We start from the raw sequence: 23,356 nt of genomic DNA, 5'->3' as shown, positions 1-23,356 counted from the left end.
CAATTGCGCTTCGAAATTGTTCCACTCTCTAAAATCGTTCGTCGCAGCTTGCTGCGCCCGGTTTAAATCACCGTCAGCGATCAACAAAAATTAATCTTTGCGTCGCCATGGGAACATTAACTCGCGCGCCGGGGTTTCTCTTCGAGGCAAATATGTCGGTTGCGCGTTTCATCGGACACGATATAAAATGGCGGAAAATTCGTCCTAAAAGCTGTCCCAAATTTTTTCTAATAATAGAAACAGCGTACAACAAATAAGGGAGGAACGAATCATTTACACTGTGTATTTCCGAATTAAATCGCTGTATATATTACACTTTGTAACATAACGATTACTGTGCCTGCTTTGTTAATTATTAATAATTAATTGAAATTACGTATATTAAAATTTCTTATAAACAATTCTCGTTACAAAAATTTCACGCTGTTAATACTGGATTTTATAATTACGGTTCCGAATCAAATCGCAGGAGTTTATATAAATTCGTCTTTCTATATTCATTAAATCAATTCTACATCCCCTAATTAAAATAACAAATCAAATTAATATACACGAAGAATTTTTAATACTTCGTCTTCCTATAAAATACTCAACGAATCAATACTCGAATTGCAATGCTTGATCAAAGCCGGGTCCGACTGTGCGTGAACAACTTTTACAAACTCGTTAATCTTCTCCTAAAATGTTTATCAATTGTTTTTACATCGCCGAATCATGGGAATCGAAGAACGGCAAAAATTCCGCGATGATTGTCCTCGAAACAATTCCAGACTCCTCGACGACATTCTCAAACTTTCGACGTCTCTGGGCAAAAAAAGCCGCCACCCCCCTTCCCCCAGCCGTCAAGGGTAGTTTCTGGCGGCGAGGAGCGCGCGAGGAGAATCGCGAGCCCCGAAACAGTCCCCGGTTGCAATTAATAAAGCATAATCAACAGAGCCACGAATTTCCGTGCAACTTTTCAGGATCGCTTCGCGCGCGAGGAGGGGGCGGCCGTGGGGTGGGGGGGAGAGACGCGACGGGGGTTTGCGAGGGCGGTGCGTGTCGACAGCCTTGACAAGAAAGACCGCGCGCATCCGGCTCCGCTGGGAACGAACGCGAAATGTTTCCGGGGCTGGGAAAAGGAAGGGGGGTGGGGTGGTGTGGGGGTGCGGCAGGCGGCACACGGCGCACCGGCGGCGGAGTAGCAGGAAAAGAGGCTCCTGGAGGAGGGCCAGGGGGTTGAAGGGGCGAGCGCGGGGGGAGGGGGGGGGGGGGAAGCCGACACCGGCCCACGAGCCGGCGCGCGCTGCCCTTTCATCGAATTAAACGCTTTGACGACGCGCCCGTGTAATTGCCAACGCAAAAGAGAGGAGAGGCTGAAAAATTGTGCGCGAGACGCTCCTCTGTGCCCCGGCGAATTCGATGGAATATTTTATTCAAAGGCCGCCGCGGATTTTCGTTGCGCTGCCCAGAGGCCGAACGCAGCCTTTCGCACGTTCCGCGTGTCTTCGCCATTTTCGTGTCGATCGATTCGCGCCGCGTCTCGATCCATGTGATCCAGTCGGAACGGATTTTCGGATACGGTCGCTTAATTAACGCTAGATTATCACCGGCGGGGGTGGTTTTAACACTTCGACTTGTGCGCGATTACCTCTGCTCAGATTTGATAATTAATTCCTAAAGGAACTGTTACAGAAACAATATTCAATATTAATTATTGTATTGAATATTAATTATTATGTTCAATATTACTTATTATATTCAATATTACTTATTATATTAAATATTAATTACTATATCAAATATTAGTAAAAATAAAATTTAATAAAGTTCGATAAAATTTCAGATAAAGACGAATACGTCAGAAAGCGAGGCGAGAAAATCGCATCATCGAAAATAAAATCCGGGCAAAGTTGCTTCGCCGACGGCAAACAAAACACGATTAAAAGATTAACAATTCAATCTGTTGACGATAGATCCAAGGAGGCGAATATCTGTCGAAGCAAGAGGAGAGACCGCGGTTCGCCTAACTCCGGCACGGCTCGTTCGGCTGAAAGGAACAATCGTTCCCATTAGCCATCGGTTCGTTTAGCTACTTCTGGCACGTGTTCCTCTATCCTGCCAATCCGCCTCGACCTGGTTCAGCCGCGGCGAATCTCGGCCGGATCTGCAGCGAAAAGTGCTACCATCGCGGGAATTAATTAAACCGGGCAAACTTCGAGGAGCACGTAAGCAAACGAACCACTTAGAGCACGGCGCGGTTTACCTAATTACGGGCGAACCGAACCGGGGGAATCGTTGAAAAACACTCGAACTACCGTGTCACCGTCGCGCCGCGTCGTCGACCGATTATCTTCGGCTAATTGTTCCATGGGAATCCCGTCGATAGAGTGTGGCCCGCTTCGCTGTCGAATCGGCTGTCCGTTCGAAAAGTAGCGACGAGGGAAACTAGCGACTTTCGAAATATCGTGACATTTGTGGCAGAATTTTGGTTCTAGGAATCTGCGATTATTTTATTCTTTATTCAGTAAAATATATGTATAAAGAGTGAGCCATCTTTCTTTCTAAAATTACTGCAATGCTTTTTGCTTTATTAAAAATAGTAAAGGTACTATTAAATTATTATAGATTATATTATAGATATTTAATTAATAGATATAATATAATATATTATATAATATATTATATTAGATTATATTATAGATAGATAATATAAACTATTATATTATTAATAAATATTATGAAAAATATTGAACAGCTTCTTTCTACAGCAATTAATATAAAAAGAAACAACTAACACATTGAAACGCGTAGAAATACGAATTACAAAGCGGTTTCGCATTAACACACACATCCAATACCGAAGAAAAATTGCGAGACGCCAAGACGAACGTCTCGATGTAAAGACTCGATCAAAAATCAATAGACCGATGATCCACCGTGAATCGCGTGCCCCGGCCGACCCCGCGGTGGCCGTTCTCAGGAGAATTAGCGCGACTTAATAATCGGCAAATTGATTCGCTGTCCATGGCGCGCGGTGTTCCAGACGCTCGGGCTCGCGCGGTTCAAAGCCGGGAATCTTCGAGCGAGGTTTGAACACCGGGTGTACAAAGGGTCCCGGGCAATCACGGGCGAACTGCTCACGGGCCCGGAGAGGGAGGGAGAGAGAGAGAGAGAGAGAGACGGCGGAGGAATTAGCAAAGCGAGGAGAGACCTATGATCGCGTCAGCGAGAGCCACGGGGCTGTCGCAGTCGAAGCAATTTCCATCTGGAAGACGGCCGTGATTGCGGCGACGCGACGAGGCGAGACAAGACGAGACACGAGACACCGACGCGAGAGGCGGCGCTTCAACGTTGTCAAGTTGCATAATAATTAAACGGAGCCATCCGCTAAAGCGAGGACCCCCGTTAACCGGGGTGGTCCTCTCCGACGGACGGCCCTTGCATTTATCACGCTCCGGACACGAAGGCCTGTGTGACCTTTCGGGAAAAAATATCCTGCTACCGGCTCTAGCTTGCTGCCTCTGCCGGCTGATGATGATCGATCGCTGCGCCCACGTGACGACAGGGCGAACATTCAAGCTGGATAAGGACCAGGTTTAGTCGTGACAGCGACGATTGGGACGGGGAAATTTTCCGCCGGTATGTACAGAGAACGCTTTGCGAAGGAATTGCGAAATCGGGATTTTTTCCTAGCGATTTACGCGTGTCGAGTTTGTCTAACAGACGCGCGTTGCGTGTTCGAAAGAAAGATCGATGCGGGGAATCACGGGAATCGACATTTTTAAATTACGTACTCGTTTGATTACTAGAATAAGGTTCAGCTCTGAGACTTAATTCTAAATTTAATTGAAAGAAGAATTTTATACAGTTTTGTAGACACAATAGAAAAATCTAATCTTTGCTTGAACTCTCTTCAACACTTTCACTGCCATGTCATCCACATGGCGGAATTATTTGCTCATATTTAAAAACGAATTTCCGCATCAATCTATGGTATGCATATGATACAACCCAACTTTTCAGTCTCAACTTAATTAAATAATGGAATAAAAATATATAATGGATTAATCACACGTTTTTTTTTTAAATATTAGAGAGACGGTCAAAGCGTTAAACATCGCCAGCATCTCCCGAGACTTTCAACGGCTATTCTCACCGCCATAAACCGCGCATTAGCATTAAAACTCACACTCGTGTCAGCCATAAATCGCTCCATTTCCCCCGATACCTTTTATTTCGCCGTCGGCAAGCGTCCTTTCTTAATCAGATCAAAGTACTCCCAGACGTCGCCCGAATATTCGAATTACCGACCTATTCTGTCTTATTTACAGTCGTCCAGTCGACAAACGCCCTAACGCAATCCGCTCGAAACCAATCCGCGAAAGCCGCAGTTCCAAAAACAGTCTCTATCAAATCAGCAAAGTTCAACGTCTCCGGTTGAAGTCCTGGCAGTCGGCGACCCATAGGAATCCTCTTTCACTCCCTCCCTCTCCCTTTCCATCTCTCTCTCTCGCTCGCTCGCTCGCTCTTTCTCTCGTAGAGCGCAATAGCGAGTTCTGGTGGCCATTAAAACAGGGACGATCGGACGGAGGAAGTGTGGAAGGTGCATAGAGCGCAGTCGGTGCAGCGGAGCGAGAGGAAGTGCAAGCGCGCGGTGGAATCGTTGGAGGCGGCGAATGAAGACCGAGGGGGGGCTTGTACAAGAGGATACGCAGCGTGAGATAGAGAGAAAAAGGGAGGGAGAGAAAGAAAGAGAGAGAGAGAGAGGGGAAGAGGGGGAGGCTGGGCGGGAGAGCGGAACGTAGAATTCCACGAGGCAGACTAGCGGAGCTGCCTGTTGCGAATAACTTCGGAAGTTCCAGCGTGTATACCGGCGTGTTTCTCTCTCGCCCTCCTTCCTCCCTATTTCCTCTCTTATTCGCGCCGCGCAGAGAAGCCCTCCCGACTGTCTCGTTTCGTCGCCCCCCCGACGCCCCACCGACCCAGCGATGCTCCTCCGTCAGCTTCCAACCCCTGCAGACGACGCGCGGTGCGCCGAACCGGGGACGAAAATCGAAAAAGTCGCTGCTATTGATTCAAAACCATGTTTACAGGATTGATATGACAATCGCCGTGTCTCCCGTGGTCACGGTATCGTTCAAATAATTTTATTCGGGTCTAAGAACAATATTACTAAATAAAAGATATTAAATTTCTTCGATGAAACTTAATCCATAATTTCTATCTTTTCATGGAACGTTAATTCGCTCGGAAATCGTTTTGTCCGTTTTGTTAAACGTCTCCTGCTCTTCGTACGTTTCACTTTGCGAACAGATTCGTGTTCATGTAAAACGTATCAACGTATGTTGAAACGAGGATGATCAGCGTGTATTTCGAGAGGCGTGACACAGGTGAAATAGACCGTCTGATCAGCCGGAAACTCCGGACGTCGATTTAATGGGCGCGGTAATTGACACACTTGTCCCACTACGTTGAAGTGTCTAAATAATTTTGTTTATGCGACAGAGAGTCTCGGAAGTTTCGCGGAAAGCTATTTCGAAGCGCGCTCTGCCAGCGAGCATTGAGAAGATCGAACGGCACGCCGGTTAAACTTAGAACGCCGGCGATAAAGATTTCGCACGTGATCTATTAAACGAGTTATGGCGCGAGTCTTAAAATGCAATCTTTTGCAAAGTTTTTAAGACAAGTGACATCAATTATAAAACGATAATTATGTAATAATTATGTAACAACTTTTTATGAAATTCGTCTTCGATTTTGAAAATACTATGAGATAAAAATCTAGAAAATTATCAAGAATGAAAGAGTGCTAATGAAAGTAGCTTTCGGGACTTCGGGTCGGTGTGGACCCAGGAATCACGCTTCGAAGATTGGTCTGGGACGATTCGGTTTCGGAGGGGGGTCTCGTATAGATAAGATAAACAGTCGACAAACTTTCCGCTGAGCAACGTCAGTCGAATCGCTGATTGATAAGACCGTGCCATAAAAGATAAACAATTATGCGATTAAAGAAACTCGACTTGCTTTCGATGCCGACCATCAGACAGCGACATCTCTATTACCTGAACGACGGAGAGAGATCGCCTTTCCTTACGAGAATTCTTCTTAAAACCCGAAATCACAGAAAGAAGAGAAGAGAAAGCGAAGCAGTTGAAAAAGAACCGAAAGAAGGCGAAGTAAGTAACCTCTTCGAGAAGCTAATGAAATAAAGCACGTTACCGTCGTCAGTCCTATTCCCGTCGGTTCAGCCGAGACTTTGATGTTTCCGAACGCTTTATACGGTAAATCGAGAGGCCCCGTCCAAAGGAGTCGCATAATTGAGCATTATTAAACCTAAAACCGACCGCAACAGATTCAGACCGTCCTGTGTCGGTGAAACGCGAAACGGCTAGAGGCATGGACGAGTTGTATATGCAAATTCCGCGCGTCGTGTACATACACACACACACGCGCGCGCGCGCGCGTGCATTAGGGGGACACGGTGCGCGGAAAGGGGCGACCGACTCGTTTCGGCTTAAAGTAGACATCAAACTTACCAACCGCCCCTTCGCTAAAATTTCAACGCGTTAGAGGGTGTTTTACCTGGCGCGCCCCGCCCCGCCCCGCCGCGTCACTCTCGTTCGAGACCTCGTCGAGAGACTTGGCTTTCATAGTTTTAACGACGCTTAAGCCGAACCACCAGATGCATCCTAATTTAGCGCCTACGCCGGCCGGAACCGAGAGTCAATTTTCCCGACGACGACGACGATTTATTTGCGATTACGAGTGTTGATTCTGTTCGTTCCAGATATGTAACATCTCCTCGTGGCAAGTACACTTGTCTCAAAATAGTAAAGAAGACGAGTATACTTAAGAGGACTAAGAATATACACTTCGATAATCTTCGCTAAATGATAATCTATAAAAGTGTTGTATTATACCACAAAATATTGCCATTTCTTCTTGACGAGTATACTCGTGGAAAAATAGTTAACATATCAAGTAAAATACAAGCTTTGTATTTTGATGATTGAACCTTTTAATTAAATCTTTGTTAATTAAATTTCATACAATCAGAATTTAATTTATAGACAACTACATGAGAAAATTAAAATATTTCTGGTGCAGGTGGATTACCAACAAGATATTCCCAAGAAGGTGGATATATAACATTAATACCAGTATCAGAATTAGCTTCTAATATATTTAACCACTGGTACAACAGATTTTATAAAAATATTCTACATTTTACAGATTTTATAAAAGTGTATTATAGCTCGAAATATTGCCGTTTCCGCGTAACGGCCGTGCTCGCGAAAACCAGGTAACGAGTTTAAAAACGCGTCCGGGCGTTTCAACGAATCGTAATTATAGGAACAAAAGAAAATTCCGAGCGAGCGAAAGAATCGTCGAATTTCATTTCCACCGTGGGGCACACGGAGAGACAGCAGCCGTACTTGTCGGAAGAACGCGAAAGAACCCGATCGATGCGCGCGAGGATAGCAATGCGTGCTCGGTTATTCCGCGCACGAACCCGGTCCCCTGTTTCACGTGAGTTCGCCTAATCGGGGGGAAGCCGTATCGTCGCTCGCGAACGGCTCGATTCCGTGAGAACGGTGTTCGAGAGAGATCAATTGAATAACGACACGGTTGTCCGAGTGAAATTGCTCGGCCCGATCCCGCCGATTTAACGGCGATGATAGCGGCGCGGCCACCGCGCGGCGAACAAAAGTTCGAGTCTTCGCTCTCTCCGTCATCCGCCCTCCGACGACGCCCATTTTATTCACCTTTAACAACCGTCTTAGCCAACCTATAACCACCCTCTCTCGGGCACCTTTAACCGTACTTCTCTCGGCTACACCCCGGAATCACCGCCCCGTTGCGGAGCCGAAAGAACCGCCGAAATCTGGTCGCGAATCTTTCTCGAGGGAGCGGGTGGGGGGACCGTCGGGCGGCGAGGATAACGAGATTCCTCCGTCTCCCGGTGGCTCGTTTGAAACGGAGCCGGGAAACCAGTTAAGAACGAGCAAACGGAGCCCGGGACTAGGAGGCGATGGTCCTCGATCAACGATCCCCTGATCCGACTTAATCCGCGACTTAGTTAACACCGTGGAAAGCCGCGGCCACATCCTGACTGATCGGAGGTAAAAGCTTCTTCCTGTTCGCCTCCGATCCAAGTTCTCCCGCCGGAGACGGATGCAGCTGTCGGTCCGATCAATTGCGACGTGTCGCGAGCACGTCGAATGCGCAACAAGATCACTTTATTGCGCCGTGTAAGAGACGATTTTAAATGCGGTGGCCCTCTGGCGTTATCCGACAGCTTGGCGTGTGAATTAATAATTGCGAGATTGCTTTGTATGCATTAATAATTGTGAGATTGCTTTGTACGAATTGTATGCATTTTTGAAAGGATGCGCGTATCTTTGTCCGACAAATTTCAAATGAAAATGGTGGACGAGCTTCGATACGTAGTTTTACGTCGAGGTAAATCGTATCTGCAACGATTGCACAAAAGACCAGTCGAATGGGAACGTATTTCCTCCTCCAATAATTTCACACGTTGAACGCCATGGGTCGATCTTTATGCAAAATAACAATGTCTGTGTGAATGCGAATATACGTCTTTTCTCTGTTAAATAAGCAATTTTTGCTGGAATATGTTCTCTTAATCTTATTACTGTTTGAATGTAAACCCCATATAAATACAAAGTTATTAGCAACATAATTCGTAAATTTCAATGCTTTTAAATCCGTCGATATTGCGATCGACGAGTCCGAGTAAATTTCAATGGTTTATCATTTTTCAATATTATATCGTTACTAAAACGGCGCCGGAGACCGTCGGTAAGGTAAACGCATCGCGAACGATTGCATAATTCATGTCGGCCGAACCATGCGAAATTAAACGGGCGGACCATGTACAATTAAACGGGCGGCCCATGAAACTTGCGCGTTAAATAATTCGCGCGTGTGCCCAAAATCCGTATCGCGCGGGAATAAAAATAAACGGGCGCGCGCGGGCACCGGCCGGGGGATCGTTGCAGGCGCTAAATAATTCGATCAGAAATTACGACCGCCGCGCACGGGCCGTGCTCCACGCGTGCACGGATCGGACTCCATGGATCTTTGAACAACACACGTTCGCAATCCGAGCGATAACGTCCGCGGGAAATACGCTAATGACGTTCGCGTGGCATTTCCATGAAACCGTAACAAATGGGGGGGCTCTCTCTGTCTCTCTCTCTCTCTCTCTCCGCGGATCTCGAAGGAGAGCGTTGCACGATCTTTGAATTCGAAGCAGGAAGAGGGCCCCGCGGAGTTCGATTCGTTCTATTCCGCGCGGACCAAGGCGGAAGCGAGAGGCGGTAGAAGGAGCCGTCGTAGCAATCAGAAACGGGAGCAAGCCCGGTTCTCTACCTCTCGGCTCTGTCCTGAAAGAGTAACGAGCTTCCACCGAAATCTTATACAGTCGTTCGCTTTCATAGGAATTACCAGCGGCACACGATGGGATTGGATCTTCCGGATCGAGAGAACGCAAGTTTCTAATCTCGAAGATTTACGCTCGCGAGCACGGCTACGGCCCCCGTATTATCAGCTTCCTGCGTACGTACGCCGCGGGAGAAGCATTTCTCATTTGTCAGTCTTCGGAAAATTCATGGTCGCCCGCCGCGGTTCTTTCACTCGCGGGTCTTTTACGATCGCTGTTTAATCTGGATCGACTCCGTCGAACGTATAAACTTCGTATCAACTATTCTTTATTAGCAGAATTTTTAGTCAATACGGATAAATTTTCAATCGAATAATTTTTTAATTTGATAACTTTTTAGTCGAATAATTTTTTAATTTGATAACTTTTTAGTCGAATAATTTTTTAATTTGATAACTTTTTAGTCGAATAATTTTTTAATTTGATAACTTTTTAGTCGAATAATTTTTTAATTTGATAATTTTTTAGTCGAATGATTCGAATCAGTTTTTGATCAAATAATTCTTTCGAATAATCCGTTTGTATAATTTTTTCAAATAATTCTTGACTCGTATAATTCACAAATTGTTTACTCGATTCATTTTTCTATTCGAATAAATCGGCAATCTTTTCATTTGAATAATAACGTCATTCTTCGAATAACTTCCTATCCGAATAATTAAAAAAATTAGCATGAAATAAATAAACCAATAAGCTATGAAAAAGCACTTTACATTCTGTTATTTTTATCCAAATAAATTATTTTCTACAAATTGAATTCCAATACAATTAAATTTTTACCTAAATAAATTTCCATTCTAATAAAATTCTATTTTATCAAATATTCACTAACATCGAATTTGTTAATTGTTTCAATGTCTAACTATAAATTGTCCTCGGCTTCGTTCTTTTATAAACTCCTAGCGAAATTACAAACTTCGCGTATTTGCGGTAAAAATAGTTAAATGAAATTGAAGACAACGGCGGCGCGAGCGCGAGAGCAAAGGGTAACGGCGAGTCCTTGCGACAAAGGTTAGGGTATCGCGAACTTTCTTCCGCGAACGGCACCGGGGGGTTTATTAGTACGGCCGATAACCATCTGGCTAGCGTTCGCGACACGAATACTTTAATCGAGGCCGGGACCCCGAGCCGTAAGGTCGCGGGTTAATTCTATAATTTCGATTAATTTTACGAGAACGGGAGAGCGAGCGAGCGAGCGGGCGCCGTTGTTCCCGTGGATAACGAGCGGGCCACGTTTCCGCGGCGAGTTGATTGAATTCACGGAATCACGTATTCCTTCGGTCGATCGCCGAGTTTTCAACGGGTTCGCGTCAGCCGCCAACGGAATTATCTCTTCTTTTTCACCTCGATCGTGGTTTCTGCGTCGCCGATTAACGCCGCGCGGCTTGATTAGTCGAGTGGCCGACTCGATTATCTTTGGGGTCGGGTGAGTGGCTCTCCGGGGCCGGTGTTTCGGAACGGTGACTAGAATAATTAGCGATTGATCGTTGATAGACCAAGCTTGCGCGTTTATGGCACTCGCGACGTTTTTTTTAACGCCAGATTTACCGAACGCTAAAAGCAGCCGATTCGAGTCAATTTTATATCAGCCCGCGAAATTAGTAGATAACATTCCGCAAGCAACGCATATATTGAATAAATAACTTATAAATGTATCTTTACAATCGGAATAACAGTAAATGAAAAATTCAGTGACCCGTCATTTTGACGGGACTCGTAAATCTAGTATTAAATACAGGAGAAATGGAACAATTTTTGACTAATATAATTATTATTATTAAATCGTTTTTAATCTAATTCAAATTGGTATCTCCACAATGAATCCATATTTAATCACCGAATACAGATTCGAAGTTGTTTAGAGGCCACTGAGAATTGTAGATAAAATAACAAGATATTATTTTCTTAAAAAATCAAAGACGTTTATCTGAAATTTATTTATTCTCTCTATCATAGAAAGAAATATTTTATAAATAGAATTGTAAACCTTTCAATTATCGTCTAATTACTTATAAAAGCTTAGATGTTAATCTACAATAATTATCGATTCGTTTAATCATGTTTCTCGACTTCTTAATCAACAGATTCGATTTTATTTCCACGATCGAAAACGCGATACAAAGTTTTTCAGACATCACATCGACGCGACACTGAAACACCGATAAATTATTATCGGAGTGCCGGTCTTTTGTTGCTATTCCATTCGATAAAAGTTAAAAGAAAAAACGTCACTCGTTAATCGCGGCCGCGTCATAAATGCATACCGCGAACGCCGCTCGCATCCATTATCTACAAATTAAGATTCTCTTTTTATCGGCGGATTGGCAAACGTGTTTCAATCGATAAAATAAATTATTGCACGGTGCCACTGAAATAGTCCGTGTAGATCGCGGACTGGCTCGCGCGCGCTTTTTTTTTTTCTTTTATCGGCGAGAGCACAATGAAGGAACTGTGCGCACGTTGCGAAACTACGGCAGGAATCTATATAACCTTGACGCGCGCGCGCGCGTTCGAACCAGCCATGCGCTCTCAATCAATTCAATGGAAAGGAACGACGACGTTTCGACAATTGCAATTAATCATCGATGTTAATACGCATCCTGGCCTTCGAACGATAAACCGTTTTTACATCGAGTTTCCTCCTCAGATAGCAAAAACTTCGGTATCGTCGCGCGAACCTGCGAGCCCGTCGCCTAATTTCGTTTCATTTTCAGAACGACTCTTGCGAGATTGCATTTTTTAATAACATTAAACGGAATTAGTATACCGAATTCCTGTAAGCATGTGAAATTTTGTAGAAAACGCAGTTCGCTAAGAATCAGAGAAAAAATCTCTGCACCGTGTACAAAATTGAAATTCTTGACTTGAATTCATTTTTATAAGAATTAATTTACTAAATGTAAGTAAATGAAATTTTGTATAAAATGCAGTTGCTAAAGATCGAAGAGAAAGTTCGTGCACTGTGTTCAGGATCGAAGGAAAACATTTTTTGGAGACGGCGGAAATCGCACGACAGGTCTGAATAATGTAACGCGACTTTTAATTACGGCGATGTGTTTCAACAAAATTCCCAAAACATACCAGCTTATCCAGATCTGGAGAACTAAGTTTTCGCTTTTAAGAAGTTCGCTATCGTTCGCTTAAGCCAGAGTTTGGGCGGAGAGTAATCTGATCGAGGATTAAAGATTACGGCTCGTTAGTTATTCTAAATCATTATAAATCAGATTACTTTATAAAGTTCCTGAGTTGCTATATATTATTATAAAGAGTTGTAATTGTTCATAACTAATCAGATTGCTCTCTGCTTCATTATAATAAACGAAACGAATTTACGCTAATTTGTAATAAGTAAGGGTAGTTCATAATAAGCACAGGGTAATAAGTATTAATTAATTCGAAATAATTTGTAATAATCGAGGATTGGTCTAATTGTTAGTCGTTATTCAAATCGCTTTCTGCGAAACTATGGCAGTCGACGGTCGCGACGTTTTAGCGTACTCGGCGACGTCAATCTGCGTTTCTGCGAACCGATCTCTCGCGAGCACCGCGAACGGTCGTTCGCCGCAAGGAAAGCGGATGACGTTTATTGGTAGCATAATGCGAGCCGGCCTGCCGCGATAACCGGGTGTTCGGGCTAGAAAATTAAGAGGGATAAAGCCGAAGGAAGACAAAGAGTCGCGCGCAGAAAAAAAGGAGGCAGAAGGAAAAAGAGAAATAAAGGAGGTGGGGGGGAGTTTTATCGCGGAACGGGGAACGGCCGGCGAAATCCCTTATCGGGTACGCGCGGCTCGCGAGTCGCTCGTTATCGGAATTGGACAAGGCCGCGAGACGGTTGCCTGATAACGCACGGGTCCCTCGTGCCGTTCCCGTATCGCCAGCGAAAGAAAAAAGAAATATATATATGTATATATCGTCTCGACACGGCTACCGAATTTTCGATCGCATCTGCGAGAGCCGCGCCGCCGTTCGGAGACCGCGCGCCGTTCCTCACGCGAACTCTTAATTACCGCGCGGATATCGCGCGCGGTTAATGGACGACCGGACAGGATTATGCAATTGCCGTGGCTCGACGGTGCGTGCCACCTTGCTCCCCAACGTCCACTGAAATTTATTTTCTCGGGAATGATTAAGAACCACCGCTGGAGGAATATTTGTACCGGTCGACTGTTTCTCCTGTTACATTGGTAATTTAAAAATGGTTTTTAAAATGTTTTCAGGAATCGGGAGTGTTTTTTCACGCTTGCGGAACTTTTTAAATCATTTTTAATATTTTTAAGTGTTTCGAGAATATTTCAGCATTTAAATAATATAATACTTCATATAACCTTGGATTTTCGTACTTTTCCAGGTTTTTCAATGGCTTTCCTAAGTTTTTGTAAACTTTTCTGACTCTTATAGGCTTTTCTAAACTTTCCTCTATTTTTCTTATATGTTTCAAAGGTTTGTAGATTTTTCTAGGTTATTTTCAGACTTTTCCGGACTTTCAGGAATTGTTCTAAACTTTTTGGAGCTATTTGAAACTTTTATTGACTGTTTTCAGACTTTTCCGGATTTTTCCAAATTTTCCTAGACTTTTCGAGGTTTTCTAGACTTTTTGATTATTTTCAGACTTTTCTGAGCTCTCAAAAATTTCTTAAACTTTTCTAGACTATTTTCAGACATTTTTAGACATTCCTAGATTTTTTCCAACTTTTCAGAACTTTTCTAAAATTTTCTAAAGCATTTAAAATTTTCTTACACTTTTCTAAGCTATTTTCAGACTTCTCCGAGCTGTCAGAAATTTCTTAAATTTTTCTAAACTTTCCTAGACCATTTTCCAACATTTCTGGAGTTTCCCCGATTTTCCAAGCTTTCCAAAACTTTCGCAAACTACTCTAAATTTTCCTACACTTTTCTAAGCCATTTTCCGACTTTTCAGACCCTCCTAAATTTTTCTACACTTTTCCAGGCGCTCTTACATCCCCCCTCAATTTTCCCAAACAATTTTAAATTTTTCTACATTTTTCCACACTATTCCCTCTCTTCTCCCCCTCAAGTAGTAACCTATTCTACTAATTAAAGCTTCCAGTCCACGGCGTCCAACGAGTTCAAACTCGGACGCCTCTCCGCCGACAATTAACGCAATCTCGATCAGCCGATCGACTCCGACGATCCGCCAAAGGGTTCGCCGTATCGATACTAGAAGCTCCGATACATCGAACTCCGCGAAGCACCGTGGAACATCGTCGTGTTATCGGATCAGGGGGGCGTTGATCGATCTGGGCGCATTGTCATCGAATATGGAGCTGCTCGTTTTTCGCGGAAGGCGCGCTCGCGCGCGCGCGCGATCCTCGGGTCTCGGTTGAGTAAATCCGTTGTGTGCCGGGGGTTTAATTCGAATTATCGCGCGTTGCCGGAAACCAGATAACAGGTCGCCGGGAACTGGAAATTCGAAGGAGTCGGCCCCAAGCGGAGACAGCGAGGCGTGTTTACCGATCGACGACGCCGGCGAAAAAGTCGCGCGTCGATAAGCGATTCGACCCAGTTTTCCGTCGACGAACTCCTGGGCTATTAGGGGCAGTTACGGTGGTCGAAGCCGAAAACCCTCGAGCAACATAGCAGTCGCTTTCTCTCTCCCACCCTCTCACTCTCTCAATCTCTTTCTCACCCTCTCACTCTCGTTCTCTCTCTCGTTTTCCCTCTTTCTCGTTCGAGAGGGTTGAGACGCGGCGCAGAGAGGGAACGTGTTCCGCCTACCGTTTCCAGCCTCGTTAATTCTCTCCGCCCCGCTCGATCGCCGAGAGGGTGAACGATTCCATGAAATTGTCCGACCCGATTTATATAAGGCAGCCGGACGGATGGCTTCTGCTAATCTGTCTCGATATTGTACCCTCCCCCCACCCCTGCCACCCCTAATGCGATTTATGCCTCGCGTTTTTTCTGCCGGGGCGACGCGATTGGATATACCTTTCTCTTGCACAGATTGTCGCGTAATTGCCGTTTGGAATCGACGATAACTCGGCTGTGAGTTCTACGCTTTTATTGGGTTCCCCCGAGGGGGTGGGACATAGTAAAACGTTGTTTATCTTGTTTGGAAGTGAATGCATTTTTTCGGTGACGAACATCGTTGTGAAAGAATTTATTTAATAGGTTAACGATAGAACTAGTGAAAACTGGATGCGACTAATGTGCGTTGTTTTATGACAGTGTCAAGATTTGTTTAAACTTTGTACGATTTATGTTATAATATATACTTTGATAAAGAGGTTTAGCTGACCAATTATTATACAAATATTTTTATATCAGGTAATTTTATATATTTTTATATTTCGTGTAATTTTGCAGAATTGGAATCAATTTTCAATAGGAGTGAAATTGACTACAGCAGATTTTTAATGCGAAATCTAGTTGTAATAAATTCTCATTACTTAACTACAGAAATTTATATTCAAACTAAGTTGAAATAAATCCGAGATAAATTTGAAGAGAAAACTTAACTTCTCCGAATTTGTATTACAAAGAATTGTAAGAGTTTTATCATAGAATATAGAATTTTATTAACTTCTCCTTAAAAATTTTGATTGCAATTAATTTTGAACATGGACTTAACTTTAATTACTAGACATTTGACAGTAAAATAATGACTGAAAAATTAGAAAACGAAGAATATTTGAAAGGGAAGCTGAATTTTAATTTAAAAAGAAAACTCGTATAAAACTGTAGCAATATCATCGAGAAAATGAACTCGACAGTATTCTAACCTAAAAACAGCAAATAAAACTGGCAATAGACGATGGAATCGGTAGTTTTCGACCCCGCGACGAGTTTCGTCGGTTCTCGAATAGAGATTGAACGGAGTAACTGATTCCGGCGATCGAAGAAATTCGATCCGCCTCCGATCCGAATTTAAACGAGGGAAACGTGCCGCGATCAATCATCCGCGATAAACGATTGCGCGGCACCGTAGTCATCGCTTTCATCTACCGTACCCGTGATACGCGGGCGCGTGCTGGTCTCGACACGCGCGCGCGCGCGCATACGTATGTGGTAACAGTTGGCTCTCGTGCTACAATGTTTACCCGCAGAGATTTATCGGCAGTGTTTACAACGGCCCGTAAATAGCTAATCGCGAGTATGTGTGCGTATTATTTACACGGACTCGAAACTGGACAGCAAAACAAGATGCTTTACGCGCGACAAAACCGAGTTCGTACCGCGCGAAGCGCTCCTGTCGATGATGCCCGTCAAATATTTATGTTTCCTGCGCAGCCGATCGTGTAAAGTCTACCCCTTTTAAGCGGCCGCCGTTATGCCGAATTGATGCGACGAACCGGCGGATTATTAACCGGCGTTGACCCGTGACCTTCAGGCCGCGACCTTGACTGGATTAGAGTTTACGTGCGCGCGACGCGATTAAATCGGCGATCGCTGATTTCGTATCGATCTCTGTTTCTTGTCGTCGTTATTAAAATTTGAGAATCTTATTTTCAACTTTTTGCAATTATTAAAAGAGAAAAGACATTTTTACTGAATTTTTATTTAATAAAATTAATTTAGATAGCGTAAAAATCGGCAGATGTTTTGCAAAGGTTCTAATCAACGTAAATCAATTTTATAGGTACTTGGAGTAATTATAAAATTGTTTACGGTAGATCGTCGATCGTAGTAATAAATAATTATTTACACGAAGCCTGTTGCCATTGACAACAACTAGGTATACTTCTGCGTTGCTAATAAACCGACAGAGAGTTCTACGAAGGTCGTCTGCGATCCGCTTACGATTTCGGAAAAAAACGCAATTTCTACGCGACCCAATTAATCGACGTTGCAACCGCTTCGTTGAACGTAGTTCGGAAGAACATTCTTGTCCGCGTTTCTCTTCTTAAGAAGCCGGGAGCGCGTACAACACGCGTCTCATACGATTAACCCAGTTGCGTTAATGCAACATTTCATCAGCAATTTCTTATCAGAGCATTTCCATGATTAAATTCGATTTCTCAACGCCGGGGTCTCTCACGATAACCATTTCCACCGATCCGCGTGACCGTCGTCGGTGTTTTCCTAATCGCGATTCACCGATATTGCGCAAACGACGCGCGCGCGCGAGCGGAAAAACAAGCTTAACTTTCGTCGGCGAATGTAATCTCGTCGCGTTATCGTCGATCGTTTTAATTTCGCAAAGTCCTTTCGGAGATTATTCGTTGTCTTGCCCTTCGACCCAACTTCGACTATTCGAATCGATTCGAAAACTTGCGGAGATTGCGAAATATCTGTACAGACGGTGGACTGCCTCTGCTCGTCCCACTTTCACTGTGAAAAGTGCATACCCGGTTCGGTTCGGCGTCGGTATGCAATTGAGGTTCGGAGTCGGAAAGACACGCAACCCGTGCCGGAAGTTTACAAACATACAGAGCAGCGACGCAGCTTCCTGTCGATGCGTGGGAAGCGCGTGAACGTCTTTGTGCACGGCGTTCCCCTAACCGCGCGTTACCCGGGGATCGCGATTCACCAGTTCTTTTTTCTCGGCGCAAGTGCAATGTTACTGTCAATTTTGTCAAGTTCAGTTTCCGGCCTCAAAACGAGAGACAATGGGCGGCTCGTAGCTCAGAGCTGTGATTATTCGATTATTGCGTTGCTAGTTGATTTTAAGATTTAATTGCATAGTGTGTTTCGATTAAGAAACACTTCTTAATCTCACTTCCAAGTGTATTAAATTAATTATTAATATCTCACTTTCGCTTTCAAAAAATACGTGTACCGCTTCGACCGACAGCAGAACTTTAAACAATTAAACGGAAATATCTTAAAGCTTCGAAACGCCCCAAAACACGCGCAGACGACGAAATCATTGTTCCAGCAGTGAATCATAAAATCACTCGGCGATTCCTACGGGACCCGGGCTGTAAAACCGTCGGAACGACTAGGCGCGAGTCTCGCCGGGAAAAAAAATGGAGATACCGGGCCGGAAGAGCGGGCACCAATCGGAGGAAGAATTTAATTGACGCGTGGCCAAAGCGCGGGGAAACACGGCGCTCTGCCTGTTTTATAATCGATCCGGCGGATTGATTGCGGCACGATATCGATCGTTCACCCACGGCCTCTCCGTGTCCCCGATTTCCGCGGAACAGCGCGGGAGCACCGCGATCGGAAAGCTTGTTTCTTTCCTGTCGCGTCGGCGACCATAAATTCGACCCGGCGAATCGGAATACACACCCCGAGCGACGCGCGCCGTTTTACGCGCCCGACAAACGGCGCCGTTTCCTTGGGCAGAGAATTTATAAGATACTTACGCGGATAGTCTGTTGGCGCTCTGCCGCTCGCGTTCTGAAACAGAGAAGAAAGAGGTGGCAATTAGCGTCGGCGAAGTCAATTAGCGGCCGGTTATCGGCGTTCAAGGACGGCATATTCGGGAGATCGATGCTGCGCAGAATCGATCGCCTGGGGAAGTTTTTACGTTTGGGATAATAATTTACGCTTCGCTGGGTCGCGTAACAATGACATTGTTCGGAATGGTGACCGATTCAAATTATTCGAGATAAGGAATTGAGTGCAGTTCCTGGTTCTTGAAACTGGCGCGCACTATTTTTTATTTAGACCATAGATCCGTGGTCTGATAATTATTATACTGTATTCATTGGTATATTTATGACGATAATTAGTAGGTTAAATAGGGGACAGTCAGAATTATTTGCAGAATGTAAATGCTTTGTTTCATTTTCTTTTTTTAACGAATAAAAATATTTACCAAAGCAAATACATGTCGAGAGGTACTTTCTGCTGCGACTTTACCATTTTATTTCACTCAATAAAATTAGTAAAATATACTTGTGTAATAGTAATTATTTCATTAACGTTCGCACGTTTCGCGAACCTTAATATTTGGAAATTGCGACAGATCATTACACTAATCAATCCTTAAATCGAAGTAAATAATTCCGAAGCTCATATTCGGATGACCATCCGCGCAACCATTACCTCTACAATTTCCGACAAAAATCCGCAAAACCCGTAGACTGCATAAATTGTGTGCGATGCGGGGACTAATAAAAAAGAAAAGTCAGAAGTTGGTCAACACAAAGTAGTAAACTTTCAAACTCGTTCTTTATGCATGTAGAAGGTTAACTGAAAGATCCCGGACGATCTTTCCCCGTGCGAGAAAAATCTCTGGTACGCGTCGTCCACCGCTCGGAATTTATTCCCATCGAAAAGGGAACACGCGGGGCCGATTCACTATAGAAGCTAAAACGGTATAAAAAAAAAAGAAGCACACAGCCAATCAGTCTCACCCCGTGGTGGCGAAACTTTCCCCGGCAACTTCGAGGGTCTGGACGAGCAGGATGTATTAGAGTAAGTGTGTCCCCGGAGTCAGCGAGAGACCTCTCGGAAGCAAACGGGTGGTTGTGCCCCCCCACCACCGGTGTGCTCGGTCCCCTAAGTTTAGGTCACCGAGGAGAGGCCGTAGTCAAATTCTAAAGGCGAAATCCTTGCGGATCGACGTTAACCTCCCGAGCTGCCCCTCCTCTTGGAAGGCCGGCAAGAAATAGGGGTAGAAAGGAGGGAAAGAAACGGAGAGACGTCCCGGGCCTGTATGTATAATGTCAAGGTTACGTCCGCTGGGGACCACGTGTCCTCAACGGACATGTATTGTAATCGCTGCGTTATACATCTATTAATGAACGTTTAATATTGTAAATATTATAATTGTAGTAAAGACTTTGGAATAATCTTTGCTTAGAGGTATGGTTGCATAAATAAATGGAATGAAAAGTAGGGAGAAAAAGAGACAGAGAGAAAGAGAAATGGAGGGAGAGAGAAATATAAATTTAAGAGAACAGGAAGCAAAAAGAAGGAAGCGTAGAGAGGGCAAGAAATAAAGAAAGAGAAAAGCAGAGAAAAGGAAATAGAGAAAGAGAAATATAGAAAAACAACAAGACAAAAAGCGACATAAAGAGACAAATGGAGAAGAAGAAATAAAGAAGCAGAAATATAGAAAAAATAAATAAAGGAGGAGAAATATAGAAAAAAGAAATAGACAGAAAGAGAAATATAGAAAAAAGAAATAGACAGAAAGAGAAATATAGAAAAAAGAAATAGACAGACAGAGACATAGAAAAAAGAAATAGACAGACAGAGATATAGAAAGAAAAATGAATAGAGAGAGAGAAATATAAACAAAAATAAACAGATAAATACACATAGAGATAAATAACTAGAGAGAGAAAGAGAGGGAAGGAAATAGAAAGAGAAATAAGGAGCAACAGGAAACGGAAGACAGAGAAAGAACAAGCGGAAGAAAGAAAAAGGAGAGAGGCGAGAGAGCAGAGGGAGAGCGACGGGAGAGAGGAGGCAGATCGGAGGTAGAGGAACGGAGAGAGGAGGCGTTGCGTAAACAATGGAAAGCAACGTGCAAGCACGCACGTACGCGGCGTGCTCGTGCACGCACGTACGTCATGGGAAAGGGGCTGCGACAAGAGGAGGACGAGGCTTGGGACTGGGTCAAAGGAGAGAGAGAAAGATGGCGGAACAAGGGAAAAAAGGGGGGAGCGCCCGGCCTCGGCAGAGAGGGTTGCGCGACTTAACAACGGCCGGTTCGACCGGGTTCGATCGCAGGGCGAAATAAAATTCTGCTCTAGAAACAGCCCTGAAACATCGACTCGCAGCCTCTGCCAGAGGGCGGATGCATTTACCTGCATTTCGCTTCGGTTCCCGGCGAAATGTTCCGCGCGTCGCATCGTCGTGCAGATTGAAGCGTCGCGAGAAAATACGATACGCAAGATTTCGGGGCACGGTTTTGGATATGATTCACGAATCATTGAAGGCGATTCGTAAACGAATTCTTTTTATGGTTATACTCTGTTGCGTGTACTGTCTTATCTAGTATTTGTTTTTTAATGTATTATTTGATTTAATTCATTATTTGTCTTTTAATGTATTATTTGATTCAAATTATTTGTTTTTTAATGTATTATTCGCTTTAAATTATTATTTGTCTTTTAATATATTATTTGCTATTGTAATCTCCTTAAAAATCGTGCACGTTGTGCTGGAGTACTTTTCTATTATTTTTAAACAGCACTGTATAAATTTAATTTTCTTCGCATTTTGTTTAAATACATCATTCTTGTAATATATATATAATTTAAAGAGGAACATCAAATTATAATATTCTCCCTAATCGACGAATAATTTCGACGAATAAACTCGTCGCAAACTCGTCGCAAAAAGGTGGCAACAAGAAACCAATTTTCTGAGAATCAAAGCTCATGGAAACGTTGGACGCCGAGGGTCGACGGAATCGATCGGGCCCTGATTTTCGATCCGTTCGCCGGGCGTTAATGAATTCCATATGCAACGCGATTAATATACGATTATACGGAGTTAGACACGTCGCGATGTCCAATTAGAGGGGGGGATAGAGGGGGTTAAAGGGAGGTAGGGTGGAGGTGATTAATCGTTCGGCGATCGTTGGACCACTCGGCGGGCCGCGCGTTACACCGGATCCTCGTAACTGCCGCTTTTAACAAAAGCTACGAAATTCCCTGGCAGTGTTCCAGCGGCTAATTATCACTGTTCGGCGGGCCCCCGCGAGCCGTTCGAACGGATAAGTGGCGATCAATCAATGACACGCGCAATCGCGGTCGATATCGGGGAACAATTAATGCCGGCGAGTAACGGCGCGGGGGCACGAGAATGCGTAATCGCGGAACGCGTCACGAGCCTGTCGGGAACCGTCGCGCGCCGTGCTCGATTTTCCTTACCAAACGCGACTAAAATGAGCATAAAATTGTTTAGGGAAATGAAGAGACTTTTTGCGAGCGGACCATTGTTATGTAGCTTGATTTATTATTGTCTGTGTGATTGGTACGTTCGTTGCAGAAATGATTCTATTGTATTTTATTTGAATTTAATTTATTGCATTTTATTACGTTTATTTGGGTTTTGTTTATTATATTTTATTTCAGATTACGTTATTGCATTTTATTCTATTTTATTTCAGTTTAAGTTATTATATTTTAATCTATTCTGTCTTACTTTCTTGCTTCATTCTATTCTATTTTTTTTTATTGTTTATGCCATGCAAAAAGCTGGACCATTCATAAACAAATCAACAAGATTCATCCAGAATTAGTGGATATTATATATTTTTCACAACCAACAGAAAAAATTAAAATTTAAAATCATTGTAACTTTAATCATCACATTTTCGTATTATGTTCACGCTGCAATAATAAAAATTTTCTTAATTGAATTTCGCAATCTTCCGTACAGTTTAATAGATCAGAATTCTAATGTACACCCGGTAGAAAACGCCATGCGTGACTTGTTCTCCCTTACGCATTAGCCGCGAGTCCAAAGATCAACGCGCACAAACAATTTGTTCCGAGAAGACCGCTCATTACCGCATTGTTTGTAAATATCGGCCAACACAACACGTGTCGCGCAATGACGTGTCCTGCCCCAAAAAAAAAACATTCGCGCCGGGAATCAAGCGAAAAGGGAGCCCCCCGCCGCAAAAAAACGAGAGTCTTGTTATTTGCAAGATAACTTTCGTGCTTACACAGCCGTTGTTCCGCGTTCCTTCTTCTCGTTGCGTTTGATCCGACTTTCTAGAATTTAGAAGTTCGGAAAAGGTGAGAATAAAAGAGAAAGACTTTGAATAATTGGCTCCGATTTGAGAAGCTCGCCGAAGGACCACGGAGGCGAAAGCCTTCAACGATTTTGATTTTAACGAAGGCTCGAGGCACTCGTTAAGGAAATTGCGAGAGGGAAATCATTTCACGAAATCGACCCTTAAAGTTTCTGTGTTCTCTTTGTATAGCCGAGCTTCTTATAAAATTGTTTGACAGAAATATACCAGCAAATGTTTCACATTATCATGCATTTAATTCTATGTGTGCAGCGTTGAATTTTTAAAATTAGTACTCAATG

The 23,356-nt window shown here is 43.7% G+C and overlaps 1 protein-coding gene across 1 annotated transcript in view; it reads right to left on the bottom strand.

Annotated features, from left to right (window-relative positions):
* The window catches only part of Lilli (AF4/FMR2 family member lilliputian), a 129,026-nt gene that overhangs the window by 16,735 nt on the left and 88,935 nt on the right, over positions 1–23,356 (bottom strand). The window contains exon 4 of the mRNA XM_078193681.1: positions 18,718–18,751. Coding sequence (XP_078049807.1) covers positions 18,718–18,751 — 34 coding nt within the window. The remainder of the gene's footprint in view (positions 1–18,717; positions 18,752–23,356) is intronic.

The sequence above is a fragment of the Augochlora pura genome, chromosome 10 (genome assembly GCF_028453695.1).
Source record: "Augochlora pura isolate Apur16 chromosome 10, APUR_v2.2.1, whole genome shotgun sequence".
NCBI lineage: Eukaryota > Metazoa > Arthropoda > Insecta > Hymenoptera > Halictidae > Augochlora > Augochlora pura.
This window is presented reverse-complemented; position numbering and strand designations above follow the sequence as displayed.